The 22,663-nt window shown below is 37.5% G+C and overlaps 1 protein-coding gene across 4 annotated transcripts in view; it reads left to right on the top strand.

Moving 5' to 3' along the window:
• LOC139949689 (extracellular sulfatase Sulf-1-like) overlaps positions 1-22,663 on the top strand; it is a 105,150-nt gene that overhangs the window by 63,867 nt on the left and 18,620 nt on the right. For all 4 annotated transcript variants that reach the window (XM_071948165.1, XM_071948166.1, XM_071948168.1 and 1 more), the window contains 9 exons: positions 4,463-4,613; positions 5,145-5,315; positions 15,626-15,776; positions 16,676-16,851; positions 18,797-18,913; positions 19,799-19,885; positions 20,788-20,914; positions 21,471-21,699; positions 22,502-22,659. In XM_071948165.1, the coding sequence (XP_071804266.1) occupies positions 4,463-4,613; positions 5,145-5,315; positions 15,626-15,776; positions 16,676-16,851; positions 18,797-18,913; positions 19,799-19,885; positions 20,788-20,914; positions 21,471-21,699; positions 22,502-22,659 (1,367 nt within the window). The remainder of the gene's footprint in view (positions 1-4,462; positions 4,614-5,144; positions 5,316-15,625; positions 15,777-16,675; positions 16,852-18,796; positions 18,914-19,798; positions 19,886-20,787; positions 20,915-21,470; positions 21,700-22,501; positions 22,660-22,663) is intronic.

Genomic DNA, 22,663 nt, shown 5'->3' on the forward strand with positions numbered 1-22,663 from the left:
CTACAACAAGCCCTGCTGGCTTGTGGATTTCACCACAAATTGGAGCAGTGCTGTAGAGATAAATCTTCTTTTAATGCAAACCAAAACAGTTCATATTTTAAAAATTGGATGGATAGTTTTTCCCTATATCGATTCTGCTCTTGTAAACAGATTTCTAGTCCAGTTTAGAACTTCAAGCTACAACCCCGGGTCTTGTGGACTTTCCCTCCAAATTAGAGCTATGTTGTAATAATTCGGTTAAAATGCTGATTCGGTCTGCAATTGAGATATTGGTAAATCTTCATTTTGTGTTTGTTCAATTCAATTCAATTCATCAACACCAAGGATAAAAACTTTAAGAAACAATAAAACTAATAACGTGGGAAAAAACAACAACAACAACGATTGAAACAATAAAACTAATATGTGGAGGCATTACACAGTAAGCCAAAGCTTATAAACGGAATGCCTTAAACACAAACAAAAATAAATATACTTTAAAAGTAATCAATATTGAACAAGGAAGACAAAATTCAAAATACAAAACAAAACAAAACAATGAAACAAAAACAGACAAACGAACGGAGTGGACATAAACTGTAGTAGACATCAGACGGACATATCAAAACAGTTCATATTTTTAAAACTTTGGTAGTTTTCCCCTATTTTGATTCTGGTCTTGTTTAAAAGGTTTCTATATTCCAGTTTAGAACTTTGGGCTACAAGACATGAGGTCCTGTGGACTCTCCCCAGATTGGAGCTATGTTGTATTAACTTTGTGCTTGTTCTAACAAAACAGTTCATATTTTTAAAACCATGGATAGTTTTTCCCTATTTCGATTCTGGTCTTGTTAAAAAAGGTTTGTATAGTCCAGTTTAGAACTTTGAGCCACAAGCTCTGTTGCCTATTCTGGATTTCCCCCTAAATTGGAGCAGTGCTGTAATAATCCAGTCTGCCACTTCATGGTCAAACAAAGGCCCAGTGCACTCTCTACAAGGACACCAGGCCACAGACCAGACAGACAGTGAAGAATCTAACATGCTGTGCAGAGAGTCCACTTGTCATTTATCTTTTTAATTGGGCGGCCCTTTTCCTGGTGTCAACTTTCCTTCTTAACCACCCTCTTGAAAGCTAAGACCTTGGTGACAACTGAAGGCCCTAGCAAAATGCTTTAAAGCCAGAGTATACCTTTGGTGTCTTGAGCCATTCGATTGTTTTAATCCTATGTATATATATACGCTCGGGCCTGATGCTTCACATAGGCAACAAAGGCGATTGCCTCCATGGCCCCTGAACATTGCCTTTGTGCCCTTGAAATGCTCCAGTAGAAATTTGCTCACGGGTGCCCTTTACTAAGAAGAAAATAAGTTGGTGCCCCTGCCCTTTCAAAAACTGGAAATCAAACTAACCTGTGAAAATTTCATTTCAAAAGGTGGTAGTGTTTTTGAGCTACAGTTCAGCCCCCCCCCCCCCACAAAAAATAAAAATAAATAAAATCTGAGCGTCTGAAATTGGAATACACAATCTGAGAACTGTTAATGCGTATTTCTCAGATTTAATTGTTTCAGATTCCCTTTCTCTGAAACTAACTAATTAGAAGCGAATCACTTTCTCATAATATTAGACATTATCGACAGCTGCAGCGCCTCTTACCAAGTTAGTTTTGATGGTCGTTAAAGTGATTACCATACTGTTGAATGTTAATTGGTAATCATGTTAATTTAACTTAATACAATGTAACAATTGATTTATCTAGTTGGTCTCATCTGTCACTATTTTGTCCAGTCAGAATCTTTGTCTATTGCAGAGAAAATTTTTAGAAACAAGATTTTCCCATATTGTTAACAGTCAAATTATCTTAAAATTGTAGTAATGATGTTTCAAATTCTGTTTGTAGCCTGTATGTAATTAGTGCATCAAGGTGGGCGGTGCCAGGTGGTCCTGCCGGCCCAGAACTAACTGATTTTGCCCAGCACTCTGAGCAAAAATACACTGTGCTGCCCAGCACAGATTTCCCCCCGATTGCACTTCAGCCATGATGTCCACATTGTCTAAAACTGAATAATTGTTTTGACCGCTCACCCGTGGTGGTGGACTAAATCTGATTTAGAGCCCACCACTAAAATTGGTCTAGCTACGAGACTAACGATATTAGACTAACAATATATCTTATAGATTTGTTCGATACCAATTTTTGAATGAAATATCTGAACTACCATGTCTAATCTCTTGGATTTTACTACTGAAGGAATAACCCCCCTTTAACATCAGAGTTTAATGTTTTAATGTTCTACGAGACTAACGATATTAGACTAACAATATATCTTATAGATTTGTTCGATACAAATTTTTGAATGAAATATCTGAACTACCATGTCTAATCTCTTGGATTTTACTACTGAAGGAATAACCCCCCTTTAACATCAGAGTTTAATGTTTCACTTTTCTTAACATCTCCTTGTAATCTAACCTTGGTGTAATCCCAGGAATATGGGCCCATGTTTTGCTAGGATTCGGATCAGATTTGCCTTCATCAAAAGAAGCATTGTGCCAAGGTGAAACCATGTTTGTTTTCAGTGAGTCCATAAGTAATGTTAGCGCAACCTCCATGATGCAACTGGGGTACTTTTGGTCTCAAAAGTCGACTGTTTAATACATACTGACAGTCTTGGGGCAATGTGCTTTTTTCACAGTGTCTTATTACAATCATGTACCTTTGTTTACATCTCTAGACATACACTGTAGGCAATAAGCCCATGATCTCCTCCTCAAATTGTAGCCTGCTTGAATCTCTGGTGCCACTCCCACCATTGTCTTTATGTGTCTTCAGGAAGTTTTAATGGTGTTTTTAGCAGTGAACAATTTACTCTGGAGAGATTTAAACCTGCGACCTCTGGATTAAAGTGCTGGCACTCTACCAACTGAAACTGAGCTATCTCTATCCCTAGTTTGTGGTCTCCCTATTTTGTCAGTATCTTTGTTCGAGTGTGCCAGTCAGAAGCCATTCAGAAAATGCTGTGAGAGATTGATGAATTACTGTAATGACAGTTTTGCAAAGCCAATTTTTAACAGTTAAATTTATTTATTCCAAAACACTTTCCCCCTATATTTGTTTTGTTTCTTGAGTGGTTGCAGGCGAGGAATTTCATCTTTGAGAGGGCAAGGCATTTTCATTTTGTAAATGGCATTTCCATTTGAAAATCTTAAAGTCAATGGGAAACTTTTGAAGGGCAACAAGTCCAAGACCTTGGGCAACGGAGGCATCCGTCTCCATGGCTGGCGTGTAAATCCATGCCTGTGGATGAGGCCACAAGAGAATGGCTGCTTCACAGTACTTCGGAGATTAATTAGTTTTGTTCTCGACATAGACGTGAAGAACAAAAACAAACTTTTTGTTTTGTCTCCTTAGTTTAATAGTTTGATAGAAACTCTTCACAACCAGTTGTCTAATCTTGATGAAGCAAACTCTTTTTGAGTTTCAGTTGCTTGAGGAAATTGGTTCCAGCTGTGGTTGTATGTCTGCTGTAGGTTGGTCCCCTGCTGTTAGGAATGCAGTCACAATATTGGTAATCATGAAAGAGCAGTCAGGGTGCCTCTCAATTTGTGTTTTTTGTATTAAGGGAATCAGAGTGCGCCCGGGGAAGGGGTTTTCAAAATGTTTGTTTACACATGGTGAGGCCTGGTTCTTGATACTTTTAACATGACGAAGTTAAGGTAAAGTTATCAAGAACCAGGCTTTACTGATGACGTCACCAAGGGTTGTTTGTTAGTTTATCCTGAACTTCAATTAAATTCAATCAAACTAAAGCTGCGTTCCCATTCCTATTTTCTATAGAATGACATAACCAAGTCCAATGGGGCTGCATGGTAAACTGCCCTCCCTGTCAAGCCGAAAGAGAAACTACCTCTTTCTCAAAAACTCTGTTACCAAGTAAAAGTTTACGCTAGCAATTATTTTGAGTAATTACCAATAGTGTCAAGTGCCTTAAAGGGAAGGTACACGTTTGGTAATTGTCAAAGACTAGTTTCATCACTTTGTGTATCCCATCATAAGCATAAAATAACAAGGCTGTGAAAATTTTAGCTCAATTAGTCATCGGAGTTAAGAGAAAATGGAGGGAAAAAAAAACCCTTGTTGGATGAATTTGTGTGCTTTCAGATAAGAATAACAGACTTCTAGCTAGAAGTCTTTTATTATTTTAGTGAGAAATTACCTCTTTCTCAAAAACTACGTTACTTCAGAGGGTGTCGTTTCCCACAATGTTTTACACTATCGAAAGCTCTCCAATGCTGGTTACCAAGTCAGTTTTTAAGATAATATTATTTGTTTTGAGTAACTAAAGTGGTCCACATGTTGTTGGCATGCCTTTTGCTTGTTGATACTTCATGTAACCATAGAGCAAGTACCAACCCACCTGTCTGTGCAGATTATGATTTCAAGCTTTAAACTAATGATTATGTCCGTTGTCACTTTTCTTTCAGGGTATTTCGGTAAATACTTAAACAATTACAATGGGTCGTATATACCACCAGGCTGGACGGAATGGGTTGGGCTCGTACAAAACTCTAAGTACTACAACTACACTTTATGTAGAAACGGCCAACTCAACCAACATGGATTTAACTATTACAGGTAACCAACCAATATTGAAATAAGAGTTTAATAATCAAATTTGTATGCGTCTTAATATTGTAAATGTCATATAATTTGAGCCTTTTTTGGCTGCAATGTCATTTTAGCAATAAACCAATTAATAATTTTTAAAAAAGTTTGCTGCCGCAAAATTACCCTTGCGGTGGAACTTCATCTTTGACTAACAACAATTTTTGAAATAAAATTACTCTTTGCTGTGGAATTTCCTCTTTGAGAGGGCCAGGCCATTTTCATAGAATAACAACTACGTAACGCCTTGAAAACCTGTGACATAGGATAATTTTTGAGAGTTAGAGATTTTAATTTTGTGGTACAAAGACAAGATCTAAGATAAAGTGGTAGAAAGTTCCAGCTGCGTGGCGTAGCTGAAGAAAATAGACACACCACTTTGAACCAAGAGTGTTAAATAATTTCCGAGACGGGTGAAATATCCTAACTTTGGTTAAAGTTTCTGTCATCCTTCTAATCTCCTTAATCTTTTTAACCTCCTTATTTTTTTGTAAAACTCAGGGATTATCTTCCTGATTTGATTGCCAATGACAGTCTGACATTCTTCAAGATGTCGAAGAGGACGTACCCAGATAATCCTGTTGCCATGGTGATGTCCTTCCCATCACCCCATGGGCCAGAGGATGGAGCACCACAGTATCTAGACATGTTTGAAGGGAACCATCTACACAGGTTGGTATCCATCAAAAATCCTTTAATCTTTAAAGGCACTGGACACTCAAAATAATTGTTAGCATAAACCTTACTTGGTAACAAGCAACGGAGAGCTGTTGATAGTATAAAACATTGTGAGAAACGACTCCCTCTGAAGTAACGCAGTTTTTGAGAAAGAGGTAATTTCTCACTAAAAAATAAAAGACTTCTGGCCTAAAGACTTAAATTCCTATCTGAAAGCACACTATTTTGTACAACAAGTTTATTTTTTCTTTCATCATTTTCTTGCAACTTCAATGACCAATTGAGTTCAAACTTTCACAGGTTTGTTTATTTGTGCTTATGTTGAGATACACCAGTGAGAAGAATGGTATTTGACAATTCCAAAGGTGTCCAGTGCCTTTAAATACATAGCTTTAGATTTTGGTTCACCCTACCACTGCTCTATATCTCTTACCCCCATAGAATAATACAGCCTTGGGGAGGCACTGTGACTTTTTAACCCCATGGTTACCCTGGGCCACTTTCACACTGTTATTCGACCATGGGTAACCCTGGGGAATATTAGTGTGAAAACCGGGCTGTGGAGAGATTTATAAAAAAGGTCATTGTGTTCTGGATTAAGTGCCAGCAGTCGATTTCACCAAACTCTTCCTAACTTAGGATTTATCTTAAGGACTTAAACCGTCGTTTCACTTCCATATCCGAAGACGTTAGGGCGTATTGAACCCAGCCTTAGTTGGGCCAGTTACTCGTCTTAACTCGAGATGTGATTAATCCTAGCGTTTTGTGAACGGGATACTTCAAGAAGGCGATTGCCTCAATGTCCCCTGGTCATTGCCTTGGTGCCCTTGAAATTCTCCAGTAGAAACTTACAATTTCCTCATCCTTTACCAAGAAGAAAATGACTTTGTACCCTTGCACTTTCTAAAACAAAGCATATAGGGCTGAAGTGCTTTTTCATGTTGGATCTTGGTCGACTAATGGCGCCCATGCTGAATGGTCATTGAGAGGTCATTCGAGTACAGTCCACTTAAGTTACCTATGGTGAAGAAAAGGGTTAACAACATTAGTTCTCTGAAGAAAAAACTCAATTGAAAAAGTTTTCCTGAATCAGGTCTAGTTGACCCATCAAAAGGACACCACTTAACTTGGAAATAATCCCCTTTCATTTGGACCAGCACAAAGGGGTGTGGGAGGGACACAACAATGGAGGCTGACTATCTGAGATATGTTAATCCTTTTATGAGTAGCTTGAAGATTCTTACTAATCCTCTCTATGGGTAGAGGTAGGTACAAGAACCTAGGGCACAGTCTTTGTATTCAGAATGATCACAGGGGTGGAAACCTCATAAATCCGGGCTGGAAAAGGAGGGGGGTCGTTATTGTTCCATTTAGAAGTTTTCTTTTGTGCTCTGCCAATAGAGGGCTCTTGCATGTGTGTTGAGGTAGAAAATCGAAGCGCTCATGCATGATATGCGTTGAGTGTACATTGTAAATGGCTTTTGAGTGTTTGGGATGATGAAGTGATGTGCAACTGTGTATACTGCTGGATGACCTTGTGAAAAAGTTTTCTTTTGTACCTTTGGTGGAGATTCTGTGAGCATCAGTCAGTATTTGGTTAGATTTAGTCTTACCAACGATTCACTGAGAATGCCGGCTAGCTAGAGGCAGTCTGAATGCTATATTTAAGCCTGGGGTACTGCAGCGATTTAATAGATGTTGAATTTGCATCGGGGATAAAGAATATTAATGGCTCTCATGAAGTTTAAATGAAAATTCTACACTGTTTTAATTTGGGGTCAGAGACTCTGTAATTTTTTTCCGACTGTTATGAGGACTCTTTTTATTGAAGAATTACTGCATCACAAACAGTTGTGTAGCCTTGGCAGTCAGTGTCGGCCAGGCCAGCCCAGAACTAACAAATTTCGCTCAGCACTCTGAGAAAAACACACTGTGCTGCCCAGCACAGATTTTCCCAAGATTGCACTTCAGCAATGAAGGCCCCCATATCTAAACATGAACAATTTTGTTAAACCGCTCCCCCTTGGTGAATAAATTGAATTTACAATTGGTCTAGCTGCAACACTGATCACAAAACTGAATGACATTGGAGCCACTCTTTAACATTTTTGTAATAATGTAAGAATTTATGGCCAATTAAACGCAGCAAGAAGGGTGTTTCTATTCCCATCATGCCAATGGTGTGATCATTTGGTCACCTGACACTCCCTGAGTTCAGTCATGTGACCTGTGCGACCATGGGAACAATGCTAGCCATTCTTCCCCTGATCACGTTCTGATAAATCAAAACCCAAGTATTCAAAAAATTCTAAACCGATGTCAGTTCTCTAAAGACCTGAAGTTTAATTACCGGGCAAAAATTTAATTTGAAAGGAGAGGGCTGGGGGAATAGTGACAATAAATCATTCGGTTTGATGGTAAAGCGATATCCGGAGCCTTTGTTCAATCACGAAACCGAAACAACCACATTCAAACATGTGTCTGGATCATTATTTCATAAAAACACATTCAGTTTTACAAGGAATGAAGATTCCAATCTCAAAACAGAAACCAAACCATCTCTGCAACTTTGTCAAATTGTGTGGGAAAGGCTGTCATCATTACAAAATTAAATTGTTAGAAGCAGGACAGTTCTCTTCAGATCTGAGAAGCCTCCTGAATCCCGAAAATCTAATCCGCGGCAAAGCAAGACACTTCTCAAGAAACAAAATTTACCTGGCAAGTGTGAAAACCAAGGACATGTTGTCATAATTTTTAACCTTTTTGATTAATAAACGTATTTATAACGCGCCTTTTCCAAAGGATACAAAGAGCCAATTATTTTTACTGCAAGGTTTATGGGATGAAGATTTTGAGACCTAGTCCTTTGCACACCATGTAATGGTTTACATCTCACTTTAGTTTATCTCAACATATGCATAAATTAACAAACCTGTGAAAATCTCAATTGGTCGATCGAAGTTGCGAGAGATTAGTGGAAGAAAAAACACCCTTGTCACAGGAAGTTGTGTGCTTTCAGATGCCTGATTTCGAGAACTCAAAATCTAATCATGAGGTCTCAAAATCAAATTCATAGAAAATTACTTCTTTCTCGAAAACTACTTTACTTCAGAGGGAGCCGTATCTCACAATGTTTTAAACTGTCGACAGCTCCCCATTAATTGTTACCAAGTAAGGTTTTATGTTAATAATTATTTTGAGTAATTACCAATAGTGTCCACTGCCTTTAATTAAAATAGCCTAAAAAGCCTTTACAATATCAGGGTCTTCCCCATCATGCACAAACTAGCATGTGGACCCAATTGTGAACTGTGTTCCATTATTGTGAATTGCAATTGTACCCCAAAGAGAAAGGTTTCGCCTCGGTGTTCTTGCTTTGATTGGCTGCATTTTGAGCCACAGCACCTTAAAGACACTGGACACGTTTGGTAGCTGTCAAAGACCAGTCATCTCACTTTGTGTATCTCAACATATGCATAAAATAACAATTCTGTGAAAATTTGAGCTTGATTGGTCGTCGGAGTTGCGAGATAACTATTAAAGAAAAAACACCCTTGTCACACGAAGTTGTGTGCTTTCAGATGCTTGATTTGGAGACCTCAAATTCTAAACTTGAGGTCTCAAAATCAAATTCGTTGAAAATTAATTCTTTCTTGAATACTATGTCACTTCAGAGGGAGCCGTTTCTCACAATGTTTTATACCTCTCCCCATTACTTGTTACCAAGTGAGGTTTTGTGCTGATAATTATTTTAAGTAATTACCAATAGTGTCCACTGCCTTTAAAGGAGTATATCTCATTATTCAACATACCTTGAAAGAAAATATTGAAGGATAAAGCGCCTTGAGTGTCACTGAGTGACAGATATGAGCGCTATAAAGAAGCCACTATTATTTTTTTATTTTATTAGGCCTATAATGTAGGTCAGCCCTTTTACTAAATAAAATTTCCTCTTTTCCAAGGGCTAAGTATCATGCCACTCCACTGTGGAATAAATATCATATTAAAAATAACCAAGGCCATTTTATTATCCATTGACTGAACTACGTACTTAGAAATTAGGTCCTCAAAGAAAGAGCCTTTGTATTCAGTGTTATTAAGTTCCCTTTCTACACAATGAAGAAGGTAGTTTTGATTTATATTCAAAAAATTACAATCTCCATGGAGGCGATTGCCTCACTCCCCTTGGGAAAAATAAACATGTTTAGCGTCATGTCTTATTGAAAAAAGATAGGACGTATGCCCCCCCCCCCCTTTCTAAATGGCCAGCCATGCGTTTTAAAAGGTTACCAGCTGGACTTAAAAAAAAAAATTGTCTGAAGATCGTTAAAATTTACATTTTTATTGTATTTATTTTTTTTGATAAAAACAAAAAACAAACAAAAAGGATGAAGAAAAAATGAGGTGGGCAGGGACATGTTTGTTTGTTAGCTGGCCTTAAAGGAACACGTTGCCTTGGATCGGACGAGTTGGTCTATAAAAAGCGTTTGTAACCGTTTGTTATAAAATGCATATGGTTGGAAAGATGTGTTAAAAGTAGAATAAAATGATTCACACAAGTTTGCCTCGAAATTGCGTGGTTTTCCTTTTACTGTGCGAACTAACATGGTCAGCCATTTATGGGAGTCAAAAACTTGACTCCCATAAATGGCCGACCGTGTTAGTCGACGAGGTCAAAGGAAAACCGTGCAGTTTCGAGGCATGTTTGTGTGGATCATTGTATTCTACTTTTACAACATCTTTCTACCCATATGCATTATATAAAAAATGGTTACAAACGCTTTTCAAAGACCAACTCGACCGATCCAAGGCAATGGTTCCTTTAAAGTCATTGCAGCGATGCACGATCAAATACAAATTTCATTTCTCTCACGTACCCTTTTTTACTAAGAAATAATTGCCTTGTTTACAAAAAGAATAACCCTGTACATTCCATGGCCATGCTGGCAGGCAAGATTCACAAACTACAATGGTCAATTATAAGAAAGCCCCGTAACAAAATCACACCTTTTTCAGTCTAACTTTAGGACTGTTCAGACACACAGAGTTGAACTCGATCAGGTTGAACCATGAGTTATAAACAGACTCTAGTACTGTGTCTGAACTACCTCTACGAACATGTAAATCAAACCATTTGATACGGGTTCCTACTAGGTAGTAATCTAATATAGAAGATGGGATGCGGAATGTTGGAATGATATAGGTCAGACAGAGAGATAAACTAGTTATGCTTGTCCAACGTTAAAGCGGTTCCTGCGATCTGGGATTTTAGACAAAAAGAACGACATTGTACATTCCATGCCCTTTCTTGCAGGCAAGATACATTTACTACAACGGTCATACAGTACGTATAAGAAAGCCCTGTTACAAAAGCAACTCTTTTTCAGAATGTCAAAATTGAAGGATGGATAATTTTGTTTATCCTTACATCGATGTGTTTTAGGCACTGTATTCAGTACTTTCCCTGAGTTCTGTTTTTAAAAAAACCTAGGAAAATCACTATGGAGGGATTCGAACCAACGACCTTTGCATTGCTAGAGCAGATGTCTTACCATTAGACCACGGTGCTAGCCTAGAGGCAGATGAAATCATAATGTAAGCAGCGGGTACTGCAATGGTTTGATAGATGTTTGTTTTGCATCGGGTTAAAGAATCATATAAATTTGTTTTTTACCCTTAGACAATGTGTATTTAAGCACTGATACTCGGTTCAAATCCCAACCGAGTGATTTACCTTTGAGTTCCCCCCCCCCCCAAAAAAAAATAATAATAATAATTGGGAAAATACTGAGTATACAGTGCTTAAAGCCATTATACACTTTCGGTAAACAGTATTGTCCAAGTCCCACACTTCGTGTATCACAACTTATACATAAAATAACAAACCTGTGAAAATTTAGGCTCAATCGGACATCGGAGTCGGGAGAAAATAACGGGAAAACTTACTCCTGTTTTCGCGCGTTTCGCCGTGTCATGACATGTGTTTATAACAAATCCGTAATTCTCGTTAACGAGAATTGATATTGTTTTACCGTTTTCTCAAAAAGTAAAGCATTTCATGGACTAATATTTCAAGAGAAGTCTTTCACCATTACCTTCTGTAAACCCTGTAAATTATTTGTAAATCTGTGAACTTTTTTTTTTTTTTTTGTACCAAAAGGGTCGAATGGCTTTAACACACTAAGGTATAAGGGTTAACACAAGATATGATATATTCTTTATCCTTGATGCAAAACTAATAGCCTTTATTAAAATTGAACAATGTGGTTTCCAAATTGACAAATACCATTTTCCATGAGAAGACATTTATAAGACAAAAGAAACTTTATTACTCTCCATATAAGAATTTACATTGTTCGCAAAAGTTTAAAAGCACCACAACTCTCAAAAAGTTTTTTTTAAAAAGGTTACGAAAGGCAGATATAGAAAATGGCAAAAAAGTGTCAGGAGTAGGTGATGGACACCTTTGATGCAATCGAGACCAGTGACTCATCAGTGCGGGTTTTTTATCTCCAGATAAATCCACAAGTAAATGCACTTTTGTCATTTTTTTTCTCTCTGTAGTTTTTTGTTCTCAACCCAGTTGGCGGTCACAATCCATTTTCATTGTAGTGATTTTTTTTTTTTTTTTTTTAGATTCTTCATTCTGTGTTGACACAAGAATCTATCTGATGAGTCAGCGAGGTGTCTGAGATTCCTAAAAAAAAAAAAACGGATTTGGTTTCCGGAGTTTGTCTCATATTTCAATCACTTATGGACACCCAGCTTCATTTAGTGTGTGGTCTTCGTAATAATCAGTGCCCTAAATGTGTTGTATCGCTTTGCAATCCGAGTAAAATTTTGCAGTTTCGTGCGTGGGAGTCATATTTATGTATAGACTTTCCCTTGGGAATGAGCCAATACACACAATAATTTAGTTTTTTTCTAACTTCAGGACCATTTTCAATAATGAAAAAAATTACACCTGAGGATTAAGGTCATCTTACGTACAAGATTGTGAAATTTTGTGTCAGCTAAAAAAATTCATATGAAACAATGTGGCAATATTTCAAAATATGTAGAATATGAGCATGAAATAAAAGTTAAACTCAGTCAATTTATCTGAAAAATAAAGGCGAAGATGGATACTCCATTTTACATTTGCAAAAGGAGTAAATGATGCAAATAATCACTTTGTCACTCAAAGTTACATACATTTAGTTGTCACATGATTGTAACATACTTATTATTACACGGTTGTCACATGATTGTCAGTTATTCTTATTCTTGATTCGGCCATTGTATAATCACAAACAGTTAGTAAGTAAAATAAATTTATAAGTACAAAAGTAAATCAAAAGCAACACAAACCCGTAAGAGGACAAGAAATTTACAAAACAACCAAAATGTGATGGCCAGGATCAAAACAAGTAAACTTAAACAATGTAGCACGAAAGCCTGTTGATCCAGTCAGATAGGGAGGCAAATACACCTTTTTTTCACCCATAATCTAGTTAACTATGTTGTTGTTCAACCAAACAATGTTGAAACTCATTAAATTCTAATGAAGCATTACAGTTTTGAGGACATCGTGCTTGACATTTAGGCTTGTTAAATAGAAAGCATTGAGTTGCTGTTTTTAGACACATAATTAGTGATAAAGACAGTGGACACTATTGGTAATTGTCAAAGACTAGTCTTCACAGTTGGTGTATCTCATATGCATAAAATAACAAACCTGTGAAAATTTGAGCTCAATCGATCGCCGAAGTTGCGAGATAATAATGAAAGAAAAAATACCCTCCGTCACACGAATTTGTGTGCTTTCTGATGCTTGATTTCGAGACCTCAAGTTCTAAACTTGAGGTCTTGAAATCAAATTCGTGGAAAATTACTGATTTCTCGAAAACTACGTCACTTCAGAGGGAGCTGTTTCTCACAATGTTTTATACTGTAAACCTCTCCCCATTACTGGTAATCATGAAAGGTTTTATGATAATAATTATTTTGAGTAATTACCAATAGTGTCCACTGCCTTTAAACTGAAGAGAAAACTTACTGGTTTAACACAATCCTAAGGAGATTAATAGTTTTCAATCCCTTGAAGTAAATCCTTACAAGAAACCCTGAGTCCTTATGAAACCCTGGGTCCTTAAAATAAGCCCTCTTCCTGCGGTTGGCTTAGACTGGTTGCCTCCCACATTCACTCCAATCTACTATATAAAGCATTTTGGAGAGTGTGTGACTTCAGTTTAGAAAGATGAAAACCATAGCTACTATAGGGAGTGAGTTGCGCCCCCTAAGGGGCCATTCGAAATAATCAATGTTTAAAAAATCTTTACTTGTTTTCAAAATAATGGGTGGGTGGGTCAACAGAAACATCTGAAAATCAGAACTCAATTATTCTTTTAGAATTATAAGTAATCACACAAGCGCGAGTGGAATACGGAAAAATATAGCGCTTCTGCCTCCCATATCCAACCAGGCCGAAGTAGGTTATAGGTTTTTATATACCTCATGTATAGAATCCTCTAATCTGATTGGTTAAAAATGGAGTCATGGAAATAGCTATGCCCCCTTTTTCTATCAATATGACGTCATAGTGACTAAAAGAAATATTGACTGCTTAATAATCGTGGCACAGTTAAAAATTATAGGCCCTCGGTGATGTCAAAACCATGGCTATGCCCTCAGCTTCGCTTCGGGCATAGTCATGGTTTTGACAGCACCTTGGGCCTATAAATTTAACTGTGCCCCTCATAGCAGTCAATATTTCCATATTATACCACCCTCCAGTTCGAGCATCTGATTGGTTGGTGGATTAGCGGGTACTGGAAGATAAATAATAATAAATAATATTATCTAGCAAGAAGAAGACAGAAACCCAGTTTACCAAGCTGGTTAGATTGTCATCATTCCTAACTAAACTACAAAGTTGTAATAATGTTTAGCCAGGAAAGTCATTGAAAACTGATGTTGGAGACCTTTTGTTTTAAAATGTCTGGTTCCATTTGAAGCATTACTTTGTTCTTCAAGGTATGGATTATATACTGAAGCCATTCAAACCATTCATTTTCTACATGGAATGTTCTTAATGGTCCCTAATTACATAAACATTATCAAAAAAATGTTTGTTTTTTTAAAAATGTACGGAATGGAAGAAAAAGATGGTCACCCATGCCCAACTTCATAGAGCTGCTTAAGCACAAAAAAATTGCAAAGCACAACAAAATTGTGCATACCAGAATAAAGTTACCGTCCAAAATACCGTATCACATGTACAATTTGTGACTATTATCCTAGTAGAAAATTGTAAGCAATCTTTTCTGTTTAAGCAGCTCTATAAAATTGAACCCAGGCCAGTACCCAAACCAGAGAATGGGTATACATGTACAACTGTCCCACCAAACAAAGAATGTATTAGTTACTTATAGACTTTATGCAGTGATTGATTAATTTTTTTATTTTGAGCAGGTCTGAGTTGTAATTAGGGGACTTGTTTAAGCATTGAGCTTTTTATAGCTCCATGTTTTTATGGTATGTTTTGACCATTAGTATCATTATTATCCCCACATACCTCATTTTTAGACTTTAAGAAAAAGCTATTCTAGGAATGGAATGTCGGCCCATTATCTTTTTTTTGCAGATGTAAAACTACTCAGACAGAGTAAATTATTTGTGGAGTGTAATTAGCCTTTCTCATTTGAAAATGTTCATTATATTATTGCATGCATATAATAGACATGGGAAGTAATTTCTCTGTTTATAACTGGAAAGCCGTGTTTTGAAACCCCCATGGGGTAGGTCTGAATTATTTTCACATAATTAATTCAACAAGACTGCCGACTGTTGGTCCTGTAAAAACGTGTCCTTTAAACTTTTCATGTCCGTAGTTTTTGATAAAGAGTTAATTTGAAGCCTTTTTAGGCATCTGAAAGTCACAAATTTGTGGAACAAGTTGTTTTTTCTTTCATTAATCTCTTGCATCTTTGATGACCAATGAGTCAAAATGTTCTATTTTTATGCATATGTTGGGATACACCAAATTAGAATACTGGTCTTTGACAACTACCAAACATCTCCATCCGTTGATTTCACCAAACTCTTTCTAACTTAGGATTCTTCTTAGGACTTGGGACGAGTTCAGTTCCGTATCCAAAGACGTTAGGATGCATTGAACCCATCCTAAGTTAGAACAGGTTACTCGTCCAAACTCAAGGATTAATCCTAGCGTTTCGTGAAATCATCTGCAGTGCCTTTAACACTCCTGATTCTTCACTAAGAAATGTTTTATAATTCCCTTTTAAATCTTGTTACTCATCCAGAACAGAGACGTGGAATTTCAGAGAAAACAATGACAAGCATTGGTTGCTACGGTATCCACATCCATTGACTGAGAGGGAGATGACCTTTACGGACATCTTACAACAAAAACGTCTGATTTCGCTCCTGTCGGTTGATGATGCCATAGCCAAGGTCAGTCCAACCCTGTAACATACCTGCCAACTGTTCAGATTAAATTGGAACTGTCCAGAAGTTTCCATGTATTTTTTTAAACCTACTGTTAATGCTTGCAATGTGCAACAAAGTTTTGTATTTGAGATTTTAGACCTTATTGCTTTTTTAACACTTCAGGATTTCTATTGATTAAGTTTGTTGTTGAATGTTTTTAAGAATGTTTACTCCCGTTGTTATAATTCCGTATTTTCTTATGTTTTAGTTTGTCTATTTTTCCATGTTCAGCGCCCTAGAGCATGTTTACACATGATTAGGGCGCTATACAAGTTTTGGTATTATTATTATTATTATTAGATTAGGCCTACATGCCACAAAAAATCAGAACATTCCTATTTTTAATAGATGTTAAATTTGCATTGGGGATACAGAATAACAAGTTGTGGTTTTAACCTTATAGGATGTGTTATAACTCGGTGCTTTCCCGAGTTCTGTAAAATATAATCACAGGCGTATTACTCGGGTGTCAGAATTCCAATTGTTGGCAAAAATGCTTCGAACAAATCAAACAGTTCTGGCAAAAAGGGTACCATTTGATTATGACGTAAAGATTTTTGTACATTGTTTGAGATACATCATTTGTACCTCAAATAGTGCCCCACTCATATTTTGCTTAAGAGCAAAGAAATTCACTAAGCAATATTTTTTACAGCTTTGTGAAGTTGGTCTCGAGCGATCACGATTAACTGCATCCTTTTTGATGTCTTCATTTTTATTTGTTTGAAGTTGCCTTTTTTTTCTTGCTTACTTGTGTTGTATCTTTCACTCACTGTTAACTTTATTGTTGTGTTTATGCGCTTAGAGGCTTTTGCATTTAGGCGCTTTACAAATGTTTTTAATTATTATGTTTGCCCATGCAGCTATGCGGCGTTCTGGATGCAGTAGGAGAACTGGAAAACACCTACATCATCTTCACGTCAGATCATGGGTACCACCTGGGGCAGTACGGCCTGCCCAAGGGCAAATCTCTACCCTATGACTTTGATATCCGCGTTCCTTTCTACATGAGGGGGCCAAAAATACCACCCAATATTGAGTGAGTAAAAAATGTTTATTCATGTGATTAAAGGCAGTGGACACTATTGGTAATTACTCAAAATAGTTATCAGCATAAAACCCTACTTGGTGACGAGTAATGGGGAGAGGTTGATAGTATAAAACGTTGTGAGAAACAGCTCCCTCTGAAATAGTGTAGTTTTTGAGAAAAAAGGTAATTTTCCACAAATTTGATTTAGAGACCTCAGAATTAGATTTTGAGGTCTAGAAATCAAGCACCTGAATGTTTGACAAGGGTATTTTTTTCTTTCATTATTTTCTCACAACTTCGATGACTAATTGAGTTCAAATTTTCACATGTTTGTTATTTATGCACATGTTGAGATACACATAGTGAGAAGACTGGTCTTTGACAATTACCAATAGTGTCCAGTGTCTTTTAAAGGCGTTGGACACATTTGGTAATTGTCAAAGACCACTAATGCTCACTCGGTGTTTCCCAACATATGCATAAAATAGCAAATCTGTGAAATCTTGGCTCAATTGATCATCAAAGTTGCAAGAGAATAATGAAACAAAAAACACCCTTGCAGCACAAATTTGTGTGCTTTCAGATGCCTAAAAAGGGCTTCAGGACTAAAGTCTTTTGATATTTGAATGAGAAATTACCTCTTCCTCAAAAAATATGATACTTATTTTGAGAAAATGCTAATAGTGTCCAGTGCCTTGCACAGTCTATTCAGAAAAGTTGGCACAAGTTTTATGCTAGGTTATTTCTTTATGTGAAAAGGGAATGCAAAGCGAATTTTTGTAACACAAGCAACACCCACTGTGTTGCAAGAAAGTTTGCTTTTTTTTCACCATACATGAAGAAAGAACAAAGCTTTATTTTTTTATATTTTTTGGGGGGTTGGGGGGTGGTTGAACAAAGAATTGACTAGAGTGGGATTTGAACTATCGTCCCCCGGATTAGCGTGCCGGCACTCGACCAACTGAGCTATCTAGCCCTATGTTGGTGGTGTCCTTACTTGTCAATATCTTTGTTCGGGGGTCCCTTGTAGTTTACATTGATATACTTTTTTTAACAATCCATATTCAGATTTCCAAAGAAATTAAATTTTGTTATATATTGCTTAGTACTTTCACTAGAGTATTCGTTCAGAAAGTTAAACTAAGAAGTTGTAAAACCACTGGTTCTTCTCAGCACCAACACGGCTCATAAGAGTTTATACTACATGATTTCTTTGGAAATCTCATGAAATTGTATCTTTTACCTTGAACAGTTTCAACTCCTAAACCCTAGGATGCCTCAAAAGTGAAATTAATCCTGATATAGCTTAAGGAAACCTGTCAACAATCCTTCTTGCTTCCAACTACGAACACTCTCCGGAAATAAAATGTTTGAATGAGAGAGCTTGGTGTAATCCATTGTGTGTTTGCCGAGTTCCCTTTGAAAGGAAGATCATGTTATCAAACCCCAACTAATTTTTCAGGGACTTTCCCAGGAAATTTGTCTGGTTTTGAAGGGACCAAAGACTGTGTAAACCCGCAGTGGTCTGGGTCCTTTATGTGCACTACAAATCTGAGTGTGTTGATCCTTGCTCTCGAACAATGCTGATTGGCAAAATGAGGGAATATTGGGCCTTTTTGTATGGCGTGACGCCATACAGTTGTACAATTGTAAGTAACGAAGGAGTTTCAGAGGTTGAGTTAGTAGAAACAAATTTACTTTAATCAAAGCAAAATTTTTATGAAAGGAAATTTACTTAAGTTAAAGTAAACTTACTTTCAATAATTTTAACTATTGAAACTAATTTACCTTTAATAATTTTAATTATTGAAAGTAAGTTTACTTTAACTTAAAATCTGCTTTAAAATCTGCTTTAAATTAACATAAACTGAAAGAGTGAGCATGGCTGGAAATGTATCAATTGTACCTTGATCCCGCAGGTTTTGCTTATTTCTTCCCTCTTTGACAAGTGCAGAGTTCCAAATATAGTGCTTAATATTGACCTGGCACCTACCATTCTGGACATAGCGGGGGTGGATGTCCCTCCTATCATGGATGGTGTGTCTATTATGAAGCTGTTCAATTTATCCAAGTAAGTTGGGTTGATTTATTTTGTCTAAAGCTCGGTTTATACTTCCTGCGAATGCGAATTCGAAGCCAATTTTGGTGATGCAATAACAGGTAAATAATAGGTACGTGCTCCATTATCGATTGTGATGCAATAAAATTGACTTTGCACGAAGCATTTCCATTAAGTATGAACCAGGCTTTCTTAAAAGCAGGGTAGACTTTGGGTAATTGTCAAAGACCAGTATTTTCACTCGGTGTATTCCAATATATGCATAGAATAACAAACCTGTGAAATTTTGGGCTCAATTGGTCATCGAAGTTGCTAGAAAATAGAATATATATAAAAAAAAAAACATCCTTGCTGCATAGAACTGTGAGCTTTCAGATGCCCGAGAAAGGATTTATGCTGGAAGCCTTTTTGAGATTAAGGTTTTTTGGGGTGAAAAAAATTACCTTTTGATCTTCGTCAAACCATCAGACCATTTAAGAACTGACTTTGTGGCAGTGAAGTTAATAATGAAAACGCCCCCTCATTCCACTAAACAAAAGAAGTTGTCCAGGCCGATTTTCTACCTTCCGCCCAGGTAGTACTTAATGAGCATGACAGCTCTTTTCAGAACTAACTATAGTCTCCTGATTTCCAAATTTTACTCTGCGGTAGGTGAATAAATGACAAGACAAATTCTCAAAAGAACAAATCTACCCAGCAAAGTAGAAGACGAGCAGAGAATACTAGCTGTTTGAAACGTCAAGACCAAAGACCCTTTTCAGACATTCCCTCATTTTTTTTTACATGGTTGTACCTGCAAGTTTACTATTATTTATGTTATCCTCTGATATATAAATGGTGATACTTCAAACTGAACGAACATTCAAACCATAAACTTTTAATATATTTATTTTACAGCTACAGAGTAACAGGAAAGAACAAGAAGCGTAAATGGCGTTATATCGGAGCAGAACCATGGAGGTCTAGCTTTCTAGTGGAGAGAACGTAAGTGTTTATGAATCTTAAAGGACCTTTTGTACCTTTTGTTTGTCAATTTTTTGGCCATGACCCATGAATCCCTTACTCAATGTGCATGAAGATGAAGATGAGCGGCTACGCGATGCTGTTTTGTCAACTTACAAAATGGCCGCACAACATGCTGTGTGATGTTTTTTTTGTCAACTTAGAAAATTGCCGCATGCGCGTATGCCAGGCCTGGTATGCCAGGCCGCATATATAGGCCAGTTCGCCCTATATAGGCCAGTTCGCCCTCTAGTTCTTATATATGACTCTATGGTTAGTGCACTTTTCTGAGAATAACAAATAAATGACACTCTGAGTCTATTTACTCAACTTACCTAAAGAGCCACTACAAATGCATTTTCCCTAACTAACAGGTTTAAATGGAAGTTTTTCATGTAAACACAATAGCACTCTCTCTGGTCCAACCCACTATGTCCTGCGGCCTGGCCGTCATGTTATCTTCCTCTTTTCTCTTAGCATCATCATCATTTAGCGGTCGCTACCGAGATACCATGCACAACGTCACGCCAGAGGTGTTTATCCCTCATCATGTTTGGAAGGTCCACGATTTCAGCCTCCGTATCTCTACCAACATGTTGATGAAGTTGAGTGATTGAGGTCCTCTATTAGGCAAGGCAGTCTCCAAAATAACACGTCAGGTATGACCTGGTCTTTGGCCAAAAGCAGTGACCAGCTAAGCGGACTCTGCGTTGAGCAACATGAGCAGAGATTGGTGGAATATCTCCGTAGATCTGTTCTTCGGTCTTGTCCTCACGCCATGAGATGTTCTGTACCCTCATAAGAAGCCTTGTGTATGTGTCGTCAAGGGGATCTCTTAGCACCGACCCGAAGTCATTCTTTTCTTTCTTGTTTTGTATATGAAGGCGTTCTCCTGAGGACTTAGAGCGGATGTATAAGAGGCTGTTTCACATCCGTAAGGAGAAAGAGGATCGACTCAGGGAGCTATGTAGAGAAAGAGATGATCTGCAATCACCTTGTAAACCATTCCAGGTATTATACGGATAAACAAGGATGTGATTTCTCCGCTTTTTTAAACTGGAAATCAATTACTTTTCAACCCCCCCCCCCCTTCAAAAAAATTTAAAAAAAACAAAAAACCACACAATTTGTTCTTACATTTAAATTTGTTTATATTTTATAACTAACCATATTGCAGAGTAGGGCTTTCAAAACTACAGATAAATGTATGTAAGCAGGCTTCACCCTCGGAAGCTTTCCTGCTTACCGCTCGCAAGCTTCACGCTTTGCGCTCATGGTTAAGGTAATTCTTTTCAACAGCCTATCACATTCCTGATAAAGCCTATGGTAGTTCATACTTCCTGTAAATGTAAGTGCAAAGTGAATTTTTATGTCACAGGTCTGTCTTTGCACCCAATGATTCGCACAGGAGTTGAACACAGTTCAGCTGTTTCGAATTATTCATTGCGAATTCGCTACTTGAAAATTGATTTCGCATTCGAAGGAGAATGTTCCATAAAGTTTCCCTACTTTTTTCCAAGGACCAACTATAACTCCAGTTTATTTGAATTTATGTTTAATATCTTAGGACAAAGCTTGTATGGAAGATGAAATCACAGGTGTACTAAAAATCAAGAAGTGTCGACGGCCGCCTAAGATTCGCTGTCACTGTGTGCGGAGGAGCGAGACTCCAGCTCCGTCTAGTAAAGCCAAAGGGAGACGATTTAAGCTTAGAGACAGACCAAGCACGCAGGCAGCCCTGACTCGAGATGAGAAACGCCAGCAGAGAGATTTCATACGGGAGCATGTCAGTCAAGGTTAGAGGAGTGGTTGTTGGGAACCTGTGGGTGGTTCATGATAAGAGATTAAAAGAGTGGTGCGAGGTATTGAAGGGCTGTTTAAAACCGGCAGGGTCTTGACGGTGCGATAAAGGACCAAGCTGAAAAGAGGTCAATTAATACTCGGCCACGACCCTTGAAGCGAATGTTGTAGACTGAGTCACCACTCTATTATTCCCATTCATAAGTACTTTTTCTGGGGGGGGGGTATTTATCAAAAATTTGTCGTAAATTTTGGGTTCTTGTTACGATCTCAGGCTCACGTAGCCTCAAAATGCTTGCAACTCTCAATTGCTGTGTGTGCAGGCGAATAGTAGTGTATTGATTACTGGTGTGTACATTAGCACCTATGTTTAAACACTTCTAGCAGTGTTTATATCACACGGTTAAACATGTGTCTGTTTGTTGTTGTTTGTTTGTTTGTTTGAAGGATCTTCCCATCAAGGGAACTCGGCAAACTCCCACAAGGGATATAAACACCAAGCTGGCAACAGCCAGTCTCTCTCACAAACATTGGTTTAACGTCTTTTATTATTATAAATTACACAAATCAAGAAACTGTGATTCATTAACTTGGTTGACAATATTTGTTCTAGTCATTGTGTAATCAGCGGTTAGCTAGGTGATTGCAAGTCCTACAGTCTAACCACTTGACCACAGTGACCTCTCTTTCTGACAGACATGGTGCACTTTAAAATGTTTATTATTATTTTTATTTATTGGTAAGCAGTTTCCTACTCTCTCATTACTGTTATTGTTACTATAATAAATTCCTCCTCAGCGAATCCACCTTTTCGCTTCATGAGAAGCAAACGAGAGTCCGAGATCATAGAAGATGAAGATTTGTTCTTCATCGACGACGCTTTACTTCAAAACGAGTTGCTGAATGATCCTAAGTGCCAGGTGTATCGAAATGACACAGTCATGTGCGATAATGAGGTAT

This window comes from Asterias amurensis, chromosome 17, assembly GCF_032118995.1.
Source record: "Asterias amurensis chromosome 17, ASM3211899v1".
NCBI lineage: Eukaryota > Metazoa > Echinodermata > Asteroidea > Forcipulatida > Asteriidae > Asterias > Asterias amurensis.